The sequence below is a fragment of the Diachasmimorpha longicaudata genome, chromosome 10 (genome assembly GCF_034640455.1).
Source record: "Diachasmimorpha longicaudata isolate KC_UGA_2023 chromosome 10, iyDiaLong2, whole genome shotgun sequence".
Classification (NCBI taxonomy): Eukaryota; Metazoa; Arthropoda; class Insecta; order Hymenoptera; family Braconidae; genus Diachasmimorpha; species Diachasmimorpha longicaudata.
In genome coordinates, this window is record NC_087234.1 from 5,818,910 (window position 1) to 5,834,924 (window position 16,015).

Below are 16,015 nucleotides of genomic sequence, written 5' to 3' on the forward strand. Positions count from 1 at the left end.
AAAGTTATATATATTTATTATGTGCCTGAATAAATTATTGTCGGAAGCTACGACAAAATGGATTATCCTCCTCTCAGAATTTTTTTCCCAGAATTACCGTCAGCCGATAATCTCCGGAATTGTCTTCTGACGGCTAACAAGGAATCTCCTCGCGAGTGAATTACCTTCTTTGATGGCAGATGTTACACGAGCCGTAAAGAAATTTCATTTACACAATTTTTATTATTTTCTGAATGAACGTGTCAGCGATAAAATTCGAATGTTGTCAAACAATGACAAAAACTCTTTAATATTTGTGCGGGTTTTTATGGTCGCTCTTCTCATCTCAACTGGGGAGACATGAATGGACCCCGTGATAAGACGTTATCAAAGAAATTTGTGCGATTGCGAACGAATGAGAGAGAAATTGTCCTTCAGAATAATCGCGTCAATTTCTATTTTTCGAGCCGAGAAATAAAAGACTTGAAATGTAATCGATAGTCCTTATTCCTTTGAACTTACGCGCCTGTTCAATGCCTCAGGCAAATTGTGTTTTTCAAGTCTCAAGTCTACAAGCCTATCGTCTTCTAGAACATTTTCGCATTTCAATTACCACCGGCAAATAGCGAAAAAATGAGAAATAGAATAATTTTCTCATGTCATGCGCGACAATAACAGAGAGGCCGTGGACTTTGGAGTCAACTAGTTGCTCGGGCACCGATAAAATGTCAAATCTATTTAACATTTGACAGTTATCCAAGTCTATTTTTACATTCTCACCTTCTAATTTTGTTTCAAGACATCTCATACATCGGGATCATTTCCAACATAATTTCATCATTTACTCCGGTGAGAATAATCATGATTTGAGTGTGGGAATGTTGATGAAGGGGACTTCATTCGAAAGCTAGAAATTATCTCGAAGTCTCACCGAAGTTCTCAACCTAAAGAATTGCGTTCTTCAGCGGGAGGTTGAGAACAGTGAAAATCCGGGTCATAATCCCCCCCTCCTGGCCCCTCTCAGCCCCCCCCTAGGGAAATACGGAGGTCATAGCACCTGGCTAAATATAATTCAACCATTACAAAATATCATCGTACACTCTCTTCATTCAATTACAAAAACAAACGGAATTTACGTGTGTGATTGTGTAGAAAATCTTTCCACATTAATCGTTGATTAACGAAACCACGTGTCGCGTTAGACGTAAACATCACCAGATGGTGATTGGTTTCGGGCGATGGAACACGACAAAATGGGGTGGAGAATCCAAGTGAAGTGGAGATACGAAGATTATTTCTTATGTAATCGCCAAAGTGCCCGATAATAGCCTCAATGAAACTTTTCCCATCAAAATATTTATCGCTTCTTTAAGGTATCAGCCGACGCAAATATAGCATCGATGATTGAAGATCGAAGATTCCATTCATGCGCAATAATTTTTTGTTCAAAATTCTTTTGAATCTGAAATACGTGCGGGGTAACACTGGTCAGAGAATGAAATGATGATTAACAATTCAGACATTTGAAGACGATCTCTAATTATTTTTTAATGGAAGTTGATGCAACAGCACGTGACTTTTTCGAAAAACAAGTGGTGAGAGACGGAGAACTGAGGGAAATGGGAATACAAAGCCTGACGCATGGTTGTTAAGAATATTGTGAAATAAATTGTTCCCTGAAGGGATTGGACATTCTAAGTCGTAAATAACAATATGGCAAGTTTTTCAAATGTCTCCCACTGGAAATTTCCGCGGAGCCCTCGAAATATCGAAATAATTCGTCAGGAATTGGGCGTATTTTTTTACCGCGAAAATTCTCCATTCATTCCTTACTAAAGGGTCAAGCAAAGTTCTGCAATTTTTCCAAAATTTCCCATCAAAATTAAATACATCGAATCATTTTTTTATGTGAAATTTTTTTTTGTAATGAAGTCGGCAAAAAACTGCCGAATTCTCCTGTAAACAAGCGGGGGCCGAGTGTCTACCAGAACCCACATGTGACCGTTACTTGACGCGTTATTTATCTTTCTCTTTTCTCGCTTCTACCAACGAGCTCTTCAGTAAGCTTTCGAATTAAAAACGTTCAAGTAAACGAGCTTTCAGGCGCAAGAAAACCCAATAAAAAATCAATAGAATTTTCCATCGCATTCTCTTATTTTTTTTGCAACTAAATTTTTCACACACCCGTATGCAAATGTCAAGTCTGCGTATAAACACCACATACTGGATTGTACATATGTGCAAACAGAAAGTGGGGGTAAATGTGCGAGGGAGAGAGGCCGAGCCGGCGGTCGATACTAAAAGTAATACGGGGCGAGGCGAGAGTTAGTTCGTCGCACGAGCTTCCGTCAAACGGATCCCCAACAATCGTCGAATCAAAAGCTCCGAGAGGACCTAGTACTCGTGGAAATTTAACACTTTCCACTAATAAAAAAAAACGGCGAGATATAAATAAATAATTCCATCAGCGAGGATAACGTCGATTAAATTGCGAGGTGTGAGGAAAATTTAGCGCAACTGCTTTCGTCATCGAGAATTAAAAATAGAGACTTAAATTATTGAAGACGAAGCCCTAGTTTCGGCCAAACAGGGGGCGTCGCGAGCGCTAAATATCGAACGAAAACAAAAGTTGTATCTTCACGTAAAAAATACGGAAGACCGGTTTTACCTGTTTTGTATATCAACGAGGAGAAAGATTCATGAACGAGTCGGTGAAGAAGTGAAGAAGTGAAAAAAAATATTAACTCAGAAGGACTGTCATTCAAGGGGAGAATCATCGATTCGAGTATGTAGAGAAAGGTCACGAGTGGAAATATACGGAAGTATAAATTGCACTCCATTGCATTTTCCCCCCTCACGGAAATCGCAATAACAATTACCCGGAATAACCGTTAATTCCCATTGACTGATTATCAATCACGCAAACTGGCTCCGGAGGTGAGGATTAAACAAATTGGAATGAGGGAGGACCTCTCGTCCATAATACGACACACAAGCAGCGATCATTTTTCTGAAGAGCTTTAGCCCAAAATTGTCAAAGTCTGGAGTCTATATTTTTTCAATTCTTCAGATCCGCCATTTAATGGATAAAATTTGATACTTTACACCAACGGGGGGCAACTGTGATAAGAGATAATTGTTTATTTTATGGAGGGATATTGTTGTTGATTACTTGACGGATATTTAACGTAAAAACGGATCTTGACGATAAAATTCATCTCGGGCTTGAGGCCGGAAAGGTTATGCCCTGGGTTGCTGCTTGTCTTGACCTACTTGTTGGGCCCATCATCGGGTACTGCATTGTCATCAGGAGGTTGGCCCTGCAAGCTGGAATTCTCCAGGAAGAGGGAACCGATAACGTTGCCAAGGGTGATATTGGGGGGTTGAAGATTGACCACAAAATGGCCCCCTGCGCCGAAGAAAAACGAGGTGAGTCTCCCTAACTCATGTTTGCGTTTATAATCATCAAAACAATTATATCCCCCTTTTTAATCATCAAAAAAATTATCGAAAGAGGGTCATTGCCCTCCACTTTCATGGCCTTGAGTGACGCCACGACTTCGTTGATAACCATCGGCCAGAATTGGTGTTTCGAAAAATAATAAAATTGTGAAACAATTTTTGAAACAATTCATCCAATCACGTTCTCCAGGGCATAATAATTGTATCAGGCATTAGAATAAAATCGCGTCTGGTTGTAGGGACATATTCACTCCAATTTAGCATTGACAACTCAATGATAAATAATCATTCCGTCCATTATCATAAATGAGGTAACATTAGTATCGATGAAACGTATCTCATGTAATTTCTCATTGTTGCCACCTCAGTCTCGTGCGTAAGACGACGTCAACAATACTGAATTTTTATCGATTCGTAAACAATAGTGTCTCCTATGGTATCGCGTCACGTGGAGCTCACCCACACATGTGGACAGACCTCCCTGGGCGACCAATCGCCGTTGGGCGTTATAATGAATCTCGGCAGTAGTCGATAGCCTATCGCATCGACACCCGTATGTTTGTAAATTGTCAATAATGATGAGCCCTAATGGGAAACGCACTTAAATCTAATTAATTTTCGATAAAAATAGGACATTAAACTGTTTATCAGTTGCTGATGGCGGTAACAGAAGGAGAAGACACGTTTGAAGCGCCTCTTTTATCCAGACGAAGATAAAATTTGAAATGAGGAAAGAATTAGCGACTTTAGCGACCAATTTCGAAATTAATGGTATCACCTGAGGCAGTTTCTTTCAATATGGCGGCGTTCTTAATTAAAAACGGGGAATCTATTTTAAAAATTGGAATTGAGTCAGCGATGGATATCGGAAATCGATCAATATTCGAAATTAGTGATCTATTCAGTCAAACGAGAGATAAAAAACATTTTCGAGAGTTAACTTCGACGTCAATAGGAATTTTGCGATTTTTTGGTAGTTTTTTCAGTTATTTGGGGATATTTAAGTGTTAAAATTCTGCATTGGAGTTCCGGTGTTTTGAAATTACTGAGCGTTGGCCAATCAGAGAAGGACTCGAGGCCTAACCCAATATGGAAACCCTCCTCGACCAATGGAGGACCGCTACCCTCTCCTCCTCTTTAGACCCGACCAATAAAGCTTCACCTGACATTTTCAGAGTAATTTACATTAGTCGATAAGCTTCATTGAGGGTGGATATTCTTCAATTATTTATCTATCAATATGTTTACAACAAATACGCAAATATGGAGCCTCCGTGTGGAGAGGGAAATTCGATAGAAATTATCTAACCGGTCGGTAATCGGGGTGTTCGGGTCGTTTAGGACAAGTTACCTAATTACACAGCACGAAATCGGTTAATAAAAATTACGTGAGAGTTCCGTAAGTCCTAAGTGAGAACAAAGATCCGATAAAAGTTATGGAGGGTCCAGTTAAAAGTACGGAACACTCCGTAAAAATAACGACCTTCCGGATTTTTTTATCGGACCTTCATTCTCACTTGGGAATTACAGACCTTCTCCATAAATTTTATTGAATCTCTTCTCTACATGTGCCCAGTAAAATTCGACGACTACTTAACACTTAAGTTGTCCAGCGTTTTAATTAAAATTATCCAACTGCCGCGGTAAAATTTATTGACTCCTCAATAAAAAATTCCCCAAGGGTGCGGACAATTTTTGCTGTAAATTTAGAATTGTCCTGAACGTTTAGATAATTTTTCCCCAAAAGGGAACGATTACCGGTTACCGACGGAAACGGTAATTTTTTATGGAAAAATTTCCTGTTACGCAGTTCCAATAACTTGAAGCCCCAAGACCTTGAGAACACCTGTTTAATTCGGCTAGTGGTCCTTCTCCCCTTTTATTGTGTTGTTTAGAATGATAGGAACCGGCTGGGTCCGGAATTTAACGGCCCAGTCAAGCCCCCCGAGCGATAGCCAATGGCAGACCAGGATTTTTCGGGCAGTTACGAGATACGTAAAAATATCAGCAGCAGACGCACTGCAGAGTCGACCTTGAACGTCTCTTTCATGTGTAAAAATTTTCTTCACGATCTAATGACTACTGTTATCAGCAAATTAAATGATACCGCGGGTCTTAAATCACTGGACTTTGTACTCGCGTCGCGATTTATTGCGTTATAGTTCATGAACCCCCACGCCCAACATACCGGGGTAATTTACGATGATTAGGGCTTGGGGGTTTATCATACGGTCAAACGATTCAAAAGAACATTTCAAAAAAAATAATTAATTCCTGCAATGTCCTATCGTTCGTAGGTCCGTAGGACTCGCTGGAGGGCACCACTAGTTGCAGCCGTGATTTTGCAAAATTTTTCAATTGATCAAAAATGAAAAACAAAGCTAAAAGTATTGCAAATGTGTCGGTGAATATTTTTCGAGCTTCATTTCTACCAGAGATCCGCGTTAATAATTTAATATTCATATCCGAATGCCAATATTGAATCGTTTGTCTGGCAACACGTGCATCATCTACCTGATAACATATCGCTATAGCTACCAAAATGAAATGAAAACGTGTCAAAATAACATTGCCTACGTCAGTATGTACTTTGCACCTTCGTATATTGAACATTCCGAGGGTAATCTAGACCTCAAGAAAATGTGTTGAGCACGTTTTTGTCGCAGTGCTAGAGTACAGATTGCCACATAAAAGGACCTATCGATTTCGAAATAAAATTAAATTAGAAATAAATAATAATCCAATTGCTGCTTCTCATTATTTATTATTATTCCAATTGAGCAGAAAATTCACTTTAAAATACTGCGATGATGATTATTCTTCCTCGCTCACGTAATGTAATTAATTCAACACAATATAATTTTTCGACCGACGAAATACTGACTGATGTTTGAAACCTAGAATAGAAAAATGAAAATAAAATTTCTGGAGACGCCAAACATATCCAAAAGATAACAAATACATGACGAAAACACGTTGACATTGAATGAACGCAAAAATAAATGCCTCCTATCGATGATAACGCACTCAGACATTATTTATCTTGTCTCGATATCACGATTTTCCGTTATGCGAAGTATGACGAAACTATTTGCGACAATTTATCCTGAAAAACATTGACTTAATCTCAGAAATAACTGAGGAGTGCTGACGAGCGAAAGATGAACACATTTTCCTTATTTTTCCGCAGCTCGGGTCTTTGCGGAATGAATTATTAACGATTTTATTTAACAGTCTGGGACATGTGACCTCGGAGTGAACTATCGATTGCCACCCGTGAAGACAATACTGATAAAACCTATGTAGACTAGTCTTTTTATCAGTGAAATGGGTCGCGGTACATATGACCTCAATTTTCCTCATTTTCTCGTGTCTGAATCTGACGAAAAGCTAACGGTATCGATATCACGCTGTTTTTCAATGATCTTGAATTATTATTATTATTATTCCACCCACTGAATACATATTTTCCTGTGCCCTTCTCCCGTCCCGATACATAATCAAATTACTTATCAATTAGAATTCAAGGAATAATTGAACGATCGCTGCTTCAACCGCTCAGATAGTCGTGACGTGTCGCAGCGCCGCCTAGTGAGCCAATTAGAACCTATAAGAAGTTGTGACGTCACTATCACCGAAATAAAATTATAAAACATTGGATTTCCCGCGGGAGATAGGATTTTCACTGCCGGTTTTCATTATAAAATTCTCAATTTATCAACTTACGTCAGTACTATTTTTAAACTCACGGGATTATAATAACAATTGAGGCAATAAAATGACATTAAGGTCGAGAAGGGTCGTAGACGCTCAACCCCCATGCGGGTCGCAAATAGCTCGGTAATTCAAAAAATTTGCCAATGCAATTGATAAGAAATATATTCAATTTATTTGTAAATAAATTTTATCATAATCCTTCCTGTTGCTTTCCCGAGACGTTTTACCACGTCGCTGCTAATCGATATTCGCATGTTCGTAATTATTAGAACAATTACAGAATTTAATTTCCGAAGTTTTAACGAGTAATTAAAACTCCGGTCTCCGGTCTCGTGAAGGAGCATTAAAGTGTGTGTTTTTATAGTTGTTTTTTCCGCTGACTCGTTCATTGTTCTTTGCATATTAGCTTTCATGAGCGATAAGGTCAGACAGTCTGTGACGATCAGGCTCTGCGTTTTCCTCGTATACCTTGCGTTCATTTTTAGAATAATAAAATTCTAGAGAAAATGGTAAATAATAAGAACGTGAGTAACGCACAACGGGCATCCGCCAAAACGCGACAACTGTCCATTAACAATTTCCAAAAATAGAAAAATCTCAAGTGCAATATTTTCTTTCATCGCTGTCCCCTTCAGTAGAATCTTGACTTCCCTCACAGTCGGACGTATTATCGTTGAGGAAAACATTTTTTATTAATCTTCTGAAGTATCTGGGCATCATGTGCATCATCGGTATTATCTCCAATTTTTTACAATTATTTTATCGTGAATTGTTGAATTATCTCATTGCTTTTTAACGGCCTTCAGAGTTGTTAGACTCAACTGATAATGTTTGCGCGAGTAATTAGCGTTTATGGATGTGTTTGTCATGGATTTAGAGTTGTTTCTGTCGTCTAATAAAATTTATTAACATTCTGGTGGTTTATTTTTGCTGTAGAAACTGGAACTGAGTCAACTATGAGAAAATCGGGAACAACCAAATCCCCGAGGAAATTTTCTGGGGTTGTGATAGCCACGTCGGGTCTTCCGGCGCGCGGAAAATCTCACGTCGCTCAGAGTCTGGCTCGACGTCTAAATTGGAATGGCGAATCAGCAAAAGGTAAAACGAATAAAAATAAACACAGATGTGGGGATTTCCCCCATGTTGGTCTGTCACCTTGAAATGTTTGAATTCGATGGAAAATTTTGGGTAGAAAATTATAGAAAAATAATTTTCCCGATACCGGTGTCTACCTCTGAGGTAGATATCGTAAGGAACGAATTTTCACAAAAATTTTCATGAAATTGTGCGATTAATTAACCAGAATTTTATCTAAATTGTTTTGGGTCTTACAGTGATGCGGGTCAGTGATTATCGCCGGAAGAAGCTTGAGCTGTACGGCACACACGAGCTTTTTCGGCCTGATCACACCGCCAATTCAGCACTGCGGTCATTAGCAACACGTGACGCAATGCATGATTGTGCTGCATGGTTGGCATCTGGAAATACAGTTGCTGTAAGCATCATCAAAAATTTTTAGCCTCGAGAATGTTTGTTTTTTTCATCCAAAAAAAAAAATCCTCATCCTCAAAACCGTTGTTTCTCCACATTTTTGTTTTCTCTTAAAAATGGAAAGATTCTGGACGGTTGCCTCGTGAGGAAGGATCAGCGGGCGGAGGTATTCGATTACTTCAACAATCAATTGGGATATCGCGTATTGTTCATCGAGTGCACGTGCAATGATGATGGTGCTCTCGAGCGCAATTACGCCGAGGTTATACGCTACAGCGTTGATTATGTGGGAATGGATCCAGTGGCAGCTGCTGAGGATCTTAAGCTCAAGGTCGCCCACTATGTCATGGCATATGAGCCCATGGATGAGAAGAACTATCCGAGAATCACTATTGACACTGTTACTATGGATATTCGTGCCCACAAAGTTGCGGGTCATGTTGAGTCCAGTGTACTTGGATATCTTGGTAGTATTACTACTCAACCACATACACTCTACTTTTCTCGGGTGAGTCATTACGAAAAATAATGTTACAATTTTTAATAATTTAATTGTGTAATTTTTTTCAATTTAAAAAACTCATTGAAATGGAGAGAAAATAATTCCACAAGTTTTAAAGCAACAGGAGAATGAAAAATTTATTCAGATTTTGGAATTATATGGGGGGAACGGGAGGGGAGGGGACTTCGTCCCGTTATCGTTTGACTCCTCAGTCCCAAGGGGACTAGGCCCCTTTTTTATCATTGTGTGAATTTCGAACGTGAAAAAAACGTGGAACTGTTGCGTAATTTTTAAATAAATTTTCCTGTCCGCACAGTTGCATTTAACTTCCCAGGCTCCACCGACCTTTTTCATCAACAATAATTGAATGATTATTTTGCCATTAGCACGGAGAGAGTGAGTACAACGTTCTCGGGAAAATCGGTGGTGACGCAGTGCTGAGTGCACGTGGTGAGCGTTATGCTCAGGCGCTGGCCACACGGATCAATTCCATGCACATACCAGATCTACGTGTATTGACGAGTCGTCTACGTCGCACTATTGCAACAGCCAGGAGCATCGAAGCCCCTCAGGAGCATGTTGCCGCACTCAATGAGCTCGATGCTGGGGTATGTGAGGGTCTTTCCTACGAGGAAATGCAGGAAAACTATCCACAAGTGAGTCTAACTCGGGCATTTTTAGTGCAATGAAACTTTCCGTATTATGAAATGACGTAGAGTAATTGAGGGGATCTAGGAATTGAAAAATATCTGGAGCGTGACTTGACCCTTGGAATGATAAAAAAAGTAATGTCTCGTTGAAGGAAGAGGGAGTCACGATTGAATGACTTTCACGTGACGTGTGAATGAGTGACTCGTGTCATCAAACGTAACATTCAATAATAATTGATATCTCTGGAATGATTTCGCAACAAGGAACTGTCAATTGACGATGAGGATAAACCGAAATCATTCCAAAAGTTGAAGATCAAATTACTAAAAGGAAAAAATCGATCTAATTTATGCAGTTAATTGAAATAATTACCCAATGATTATTTGTGCATTACATAAAATAACAAGTGAACAATTTTATGTTCTCAGGAATTTGCCTGGCGGGATCAGGACAAATTGCGCTATCGTTACCCCTGGGGCGAGAGCTACGTCGATATAATGCAACGAGTCGATCCAGTTCTAGCTGAACTCCAACAATCGAACAATGTCCTCGTGATATCTCACCAAGCTGTCTTGCGTTGCTTAATCGGCTTCTTTCTCGATAAAAAACCAGAGGAACTACCTTACATGGAGGTCCCCCTCCACACGATCCTTCGCGTCAGCAGTTACGGCTTTGAATATCGCCTTGAATTCATAAAATTACCCATTGAGTGTGTCAACACAACACGCACCAAGCCAAAGAATTGCAGTGCAAATCGCACTGCTGACGATGCATTGATCACTGTACCAGCTCACTACGACATGCCCGATCCTTGGAGAAACCCTGGCAGTGGTCCAACACTTGTTCAACAACACTGAGGGGAATTTCACGAGGAGGAGACGTCGCCATCAACGTCATCGTCTCCTTCTTCAGTTGCATCAAATAAAATCATCAAGAATTCGAGGAAAATTGTTTGAGATTTTTCGGGGGAGATAAAGGGTTGGAAAACACTGGTTTCAGTTGGAAGATAATTATGGGAAAATGAATTAATAAATTATCTCTTCGAGCTGTGGAAATGCTGGCGACACGCCTCAATATTTTTTTTTATAGGATTAAGGTATTTAAGGTACTTATGATTCGCAGATAATAATTTTACTGTTAATTTCTTCGTTCGTGCCTAAATGTCACTGAATGCAACAGAATACTGAAAAAAATCATTGAGTGATTATGGAATTTATGGAAATGACTGAGTGTACTCAGATTGTGGCGTATCAAAGGTAGTTGCATTTTATACAGGCGTACAAAAAATCGTAGAAAAAGATTTTTCTATGATATATTTTGCACGTGTGAACATCATCGAAGTAGAAGCTGTTCGTTGTGCAGCACAAGTGATAAGTTAATCCAGAAAAATGGAAAATGCCGCTGAGTTAATTTACGATAAACATGTATTTAAGGGAGGAGTCATTAGGACTCTGATCCAACCGCATAAAATGCATAATATCGTCGTTTTTAGATAAAAAATACAGTTGAGTTGACATAGCAGAGCAGAAATAATGTGAGAATGAGTGGTGATACAATTTTGCGTGAAACAATTAAACTTTGTCAATGTGTCTTCAAAAGACGCTCTAAGAGGATAAATGATGTACCTGTAGTCTCAAATTTCGATTCAGCGCTTGAAATTATTCATTGAGGGATTTTCCCATAATTTTAATTCATTTTCTTTAAATATTTTCCTTTTTGAAAGTGTAGAGACGTATAAGGATGGTGAAATTATTTACAATCGGGAGGAAAAATGGTCAGGATATTTACAAATCAGTTGGTGAGACGTTATGATTAAGTCGTAGAGAGTAATTAGATTACGTGATGTTTTTTTATTGTCATATATGAGGTATAATAAAGAATTTTTTTACATGAATTTTCAGATTTCTCTACATTTTTTTTGACTAGGGGAGAAATTCTGAAGTTTCTTCATTCTAGAGATAATTTCATTGGAGACTATTTCTTGACTAGAAAAAAATAACGTATGACTAGGCGTTAGTATTAGCATTATCATTAGGCCCTGTGTATAGAAAAATACTTCTGATGTAGCAAAAAAAATGTGGGGGATATTTTTAAAACTTTCTAGCAAATGAACAAATTTTTTGGGAACTATCTTTCCCATTATTCTCGTTTACTTTCTACTGGCAGTTAATGACTCAAAATTTGACGATTGGTTAAGGACTAGAATCATTGGACTGATACATTGTTGATTCACAATTTCATCAATTTGTAAGTGTAATCCCGCTGTTTAATGGCGAGATGTAGGTCGAGACCACGAAGCATTCGCGATCGAATTTCATACTCGCTGGAGAGGGTGTCTCTCCTTCGAGTCCTGTCAATCCGCCTGACTCTGTCAGCGGGCCGAGGGGCGGTTTTCACAGCAGTCTTCATGAAGTCGAGGGCTACCTGGCGACAGGTGTCATAACCGGAGAGTTGAATACTCTTTTCCCGGATTTTGTTCAATTCCGGGGGACTTCGACGCGTCGCACGTTCGATCAGCGATGGGACTGACGCGGAGGAGCCTGGGAGGTCCTTGAAGACCCTCGTGAGGACGTCACGCATCAAATCCTCGTCGTTATCGCAATCCCCTGGACATTGCGCTCATGAATTGATTTGGCACGTGTTATATTCATCATTCATTGAATTATTGATCATTTATTCTCCTGAACAGAATACCTTTTTTTTATTTATCATTAAAATTTTTTAATCACTTACCGATATCACTGGTGTTATCAGCGAAGTAAGTATCATCCTTCACAGCTCTCTGCAATTCCAACACTCGCGCTAAAGCCAACTGTAAATACTCCCTCGTATTTGGTCCCTAGAATATTTCAAAAATATTTTTTCCATTTATATTAATTATTTAATCATTAGGATAACATGAACCAAAAATGCAGTTAATTATTGATTCTTTATCCTAAAAATTAAAATACAATCACCATTCGATCGTCAGTCGTTTTGATTTTCTTGTTTTGCCTCTCCGCTTCGACCAGACAAGGCGCCTACAACAAATAGAGTATCGATGGATATTCAACAATTAAAAAATTCCAACAAATGATAAGACAATCAATAAAGAACAATACTCACAGAATTGGATCTCTTCATTGTCGTCTACAAAAAAATTTAGATTTCACTATTCACACACTTTATTTTCCAATAACAAATTTGAAAAATAAAAATTTATCACAGGTATGTGCACTGATAACTATTTAAAACCGATAAAAAATTGTGGAAATGAACTATTTTAGTGCGAATATTATTTAACGTTCCATCGAGGTGAGTTGAGGTGAATGTTGAACCGTTGGTGGATTGATTGTGGCTCTAACGGGGGTGCCCCTGGGTGTCGCGTGCCCGTTGTACCCCCACTAGACCCAACAATCTCACCCCCTCGACAGCTGCAACTGCAGCACGTGCCGTTCCCAACCGTCAAAAACCAACAGCGCAGATAGATTATATTACACGAACGTAGTATTCTGGTTGATCCGGCCTTTTCTCCCTCGCATCTGCCAGTTTTGTCTATTCTTATTTTTTTTTTACTTTTTTCTCCATTAATTTATTCATTGAGAAAACGCTACCCACTGAAAAAGTGCCAGGATCCACAGAAAAGATGAATACTATATTATTTTAACGGTAAATAACTACAAATATTTTTTTTATCAGCAATAAAATCGTTGAAAATAATTTTTTGGATGACATCACTCTGTTACGAATGCGATAATTTATTGAGTATTCGAGGAAAACCGGCCAGAGTGGCTTATCACCTCGCAAATTATACCGATGCGTTGAATTCTCATCGGCTTTTTTGAAGGTCTCGTGAAAAATGTGACAAAAGAAATTGACTGTCCCCTAATTTCCACCCCTTCATAATGTTAATAATCATTTTTGTGTCGTTAAATAATTATTATTAGGAATTAGAACTGGAACTACATTCACTTCTGGTAGAAAGATCAAAAAATTCTACTGATTTTCAGTTTGATTTGAATTTATTATTCCATATGTAATTGATCGGGCTGTTTACATCGTCGATATTCTAATTTTAATAATGCATTGTTAATAATATTGGGAATATTTCACCAATTGGACACAGAAATTAGCAGAATAAGGACTTAAACACATTTGCAGTTTTAGCATTTAATTATAGAATTCGAGCAACCCCTCGAAGGATTGTTGATGCTGTTTTGAGGGGAAAAGAAATGATACCCCCAAGAACTGGAAATTTGCCTAATATGGAGGACAGTAGTCCGTTGTTGTTTCCATTATCATCATCATTGGAATTTCCGTTATTGCCGCCTCCTCCACTGTTATTGTTTCCCCCATCGCTGTTTTGAGCTGTAGAAATAAAAAAATATGAATTGCACCTCTGAAGAATTGAAATCAAAATTATGAACCAGTAAAGTGCGCCAATGTCAACGCAGATAGTTTATGAAAATTCTAGTATGTTTGTGAAGAAATAAGATTGATTACCAGAAAATTAACATTTCAACTTTGTGAAGCTTTCACTTTAAAATTTAAACGTCACAAACTCCTGACAGTGTTTTACTAGTGTTCCTGATGACGTTATTAACTCACCGTTGACGTCCAGCAGGTACATACAGCCAATGAAAAATACCAGGATCATCAAGCACTTGATGGAAGTCATGTCTATGAGTTCTGAACAATAGGACCGATGTTGCCAATAACCCAGTGAAATTCACAGTGGGGGCCTCTGAGTAAGTTACTATTAATTTATGGTATTTCCTGGCCGATAAGCCACAGGTAAACACTAAAAAACTTGTCTTCATACGCAGTTCGATGTGAGTTATCGCTCTAAAATTATTTTCTACCCCAGGGAAATGCTACTATCTCTCGAGTGTTCATTATCCCCGACGGCTTCCATCCTTTTCGCGAACAATCAGCTTTGCTGGGACTGGGAAATTTTTCCAAAAATGGCCTCTTTGTTTTAAAGAGTAGTCTTTAATCCGAAAATTTCGCGATTACATTTATGATTCGAAATCTGGCCGAGCGACGGTATCTTCTGGAGGCCAATCGACGTTCGATTATAAAATTTCTCAATCTTTCAATAGTGGAAGTTTATTTATTTAATTATTAAATATTTTAAGCAAAGACATTCAGCTTCAATTTTCATTCACAAGACCTTCGATGCACAAGAATTTCTCTACGTACATCTTATTAATACAACTGTTTGGAGTTCATTCAAAGAAATGAGAAGAATACTCATTCATAGAATTGAACCAAAAGTCAAATTTGATTTTTTGAATTACAAAAATGTCTGACTCCCCTGGACAACTCCCAGGAGTGAACCAATTTTCATTAACAATTTTAATCAGTTAAACATACATTTGTTTTTCCCTTCCGTAAACAATATCAAAATCCACACCAAAATTATGAATAAACAATTTTCAAGCCTCGATAACTCTCTGTAGTTGACCATTTTTATTTTCCACGTAATCACGAATAAAGTCCTCTCAAAAATTTTGAAGTATTCTCGAATTCTGCGATTAAAGGAGATTAGCAATAGCCCTCAGGAGTGCTGCCACTCCACCAAGAAGACCACTGATCAGTGACCCGACGATTGGAATTTTACCCAGGGTAGAGTCCACAATCGACCCTTTGTTATCATCACTGGAGGATCCAGAGCTGCCACTGCTGCTGGAATTACCAGTCTGAGCTGGCGCCAAAAAAGTCCAATTAATTTAATCTACAATCAATCTTGACTTAATTCTAAATTGATCCAACATATAATCCATTACATTCAATTCCACTTTAGTCCCATACACTTACCAGTGACTTCCATAATGTAGAAACATGCTCCAAAAATGACAAAAAGAGCTACAACTTTGAGCGATGCCATTTCGGTGGAGGAATAGTCGGACCGATGTTGCCAAGAGTCAAGCAGAAGACACAGTGAAAGCTGATAACTGTCTGTCACCTTAAGTCCATCAACCACTCATTGATAAACGGAAAAAGAAAAGGTAACGCACATGTAAAATACCCAGGAAAAAAAAATTATCGCGAGTTAAAAAATTAACAAGTGGAAATTGAATTTTCCGCGAAGGACAGGGGCTGTTGCTAGGAGAGCTTCCCAGAGCTTTCCCGGTTATTCCGCGCTTCGCCAGGTCCCCACATTTTTATTTGCATAACAAAAGAGACAATTAAAAGACATTTATTTATGTGCATCGCTTTTTATTATGTTGT

General features: G+C 38.6%; 2 protein-coding genes across 3 annotated transcripts; one reads left to right on the forward strand and one right to left on the reverse strand.

The window, feature by feature from the left end:
- Nucleotides 1-2,299: 2,299 nt before the first annotated feature.
- On the forward strand, nt 2,300-11,696 carry LOC135166628 (6-phosphofructo-2-kinase/fructose-2,6-bisphosphatase-like). Of its 2 annotated transcripts, none has more exons than XM_064129079.1 (6): nt 2,300-3,408; nt 8,095-8,256; nt 8,493-8,653; nt 8,774-9,157; nt 9,538-9,807; nt 10,231-11,696. In XM_064129079.1, the coding sequence occupies exons 1-6, from the start codon at nt 3,222-3,224 to the stop codon at nt 10,657-10,659; spliced, it is 1,593 nt and encodes a 530-aa protein (XP_063985149.1). In that variant the 5' UTR covers nt 2,300-3,221; the 3' UTR covers nt 10,660-11,696. The 2 variants fall into 2 exon arrangements, with proteins under 2 accessions (XP_063985149.1, XP_063985150.1); XM_064129080.1 differs by lacking the exon at nt 2,300-3,408 and adding an exon at nt 7,624-7,889.
- On the reverse strand, nt 11,029-14,639 carry LOC135166633 (uncharacterized). The gene is made up of 5 exons (XM_064129088.1): nt 14,390-14,639; nt 12,908-14,149; nt 12,760-12,822; nt 12,536-12,641; nt 11,029-12,408 (listed from the first exon to the last, which is right to left on the reverse strand). The coding sequence occupies exons 2-5, from the start codon at nt 12,923-12,925 to the stop codon at nt 12,032-12,034; spliced, it is 564 nt and encodes a 187-aa protein (XP_063985158.1). The 5' UTR covers nt 12,926-14,149; nt 14,390-14,639; the 3' UTR covers nt 11,029-12,031.
- Nucleotides 14,640-16,015: the final 1,376 nt, after the last annotated feature.

Coding starts and splice junctions, on each gene's coding strand:
- LOC135166633 (XM_064129088.1), bottom strand. Junction 12,642..12,759: donor AAACGACTGACGATCGAATG/GTGATTGTATTT, acceptor GAAATATTCTAG/GGACCAAATACGAGGGAGTA. Junction 12,409..12,535: donor TGATAACACCAGTGATATCG/GTAAGTGATTAA, acceptor CGCAATGTCCAG/GGGATTGCGATAACGACGAG.
- LOC135166628 (XM_064129079.1), top strand. CDS start 3,222: ATGCCCTGGGTTGCTGCTTGTCTTGACCTACTTGTTGGGCCCATCATC. Junction 8,654..8,773: donor CATCTGGAAATACAGTTGCT/GTAAGCATCATC, acceptor AAAAATGGAAAG/ATTCTGGACGGTTGCCTCGT. Junction 9,158..9,537: donor ATACACTCTACTTTTCTCGG/GTGAGTCATTAC, acceptor TTTTGCCATTAG/CACGGAGAGAGTGAGTACAA.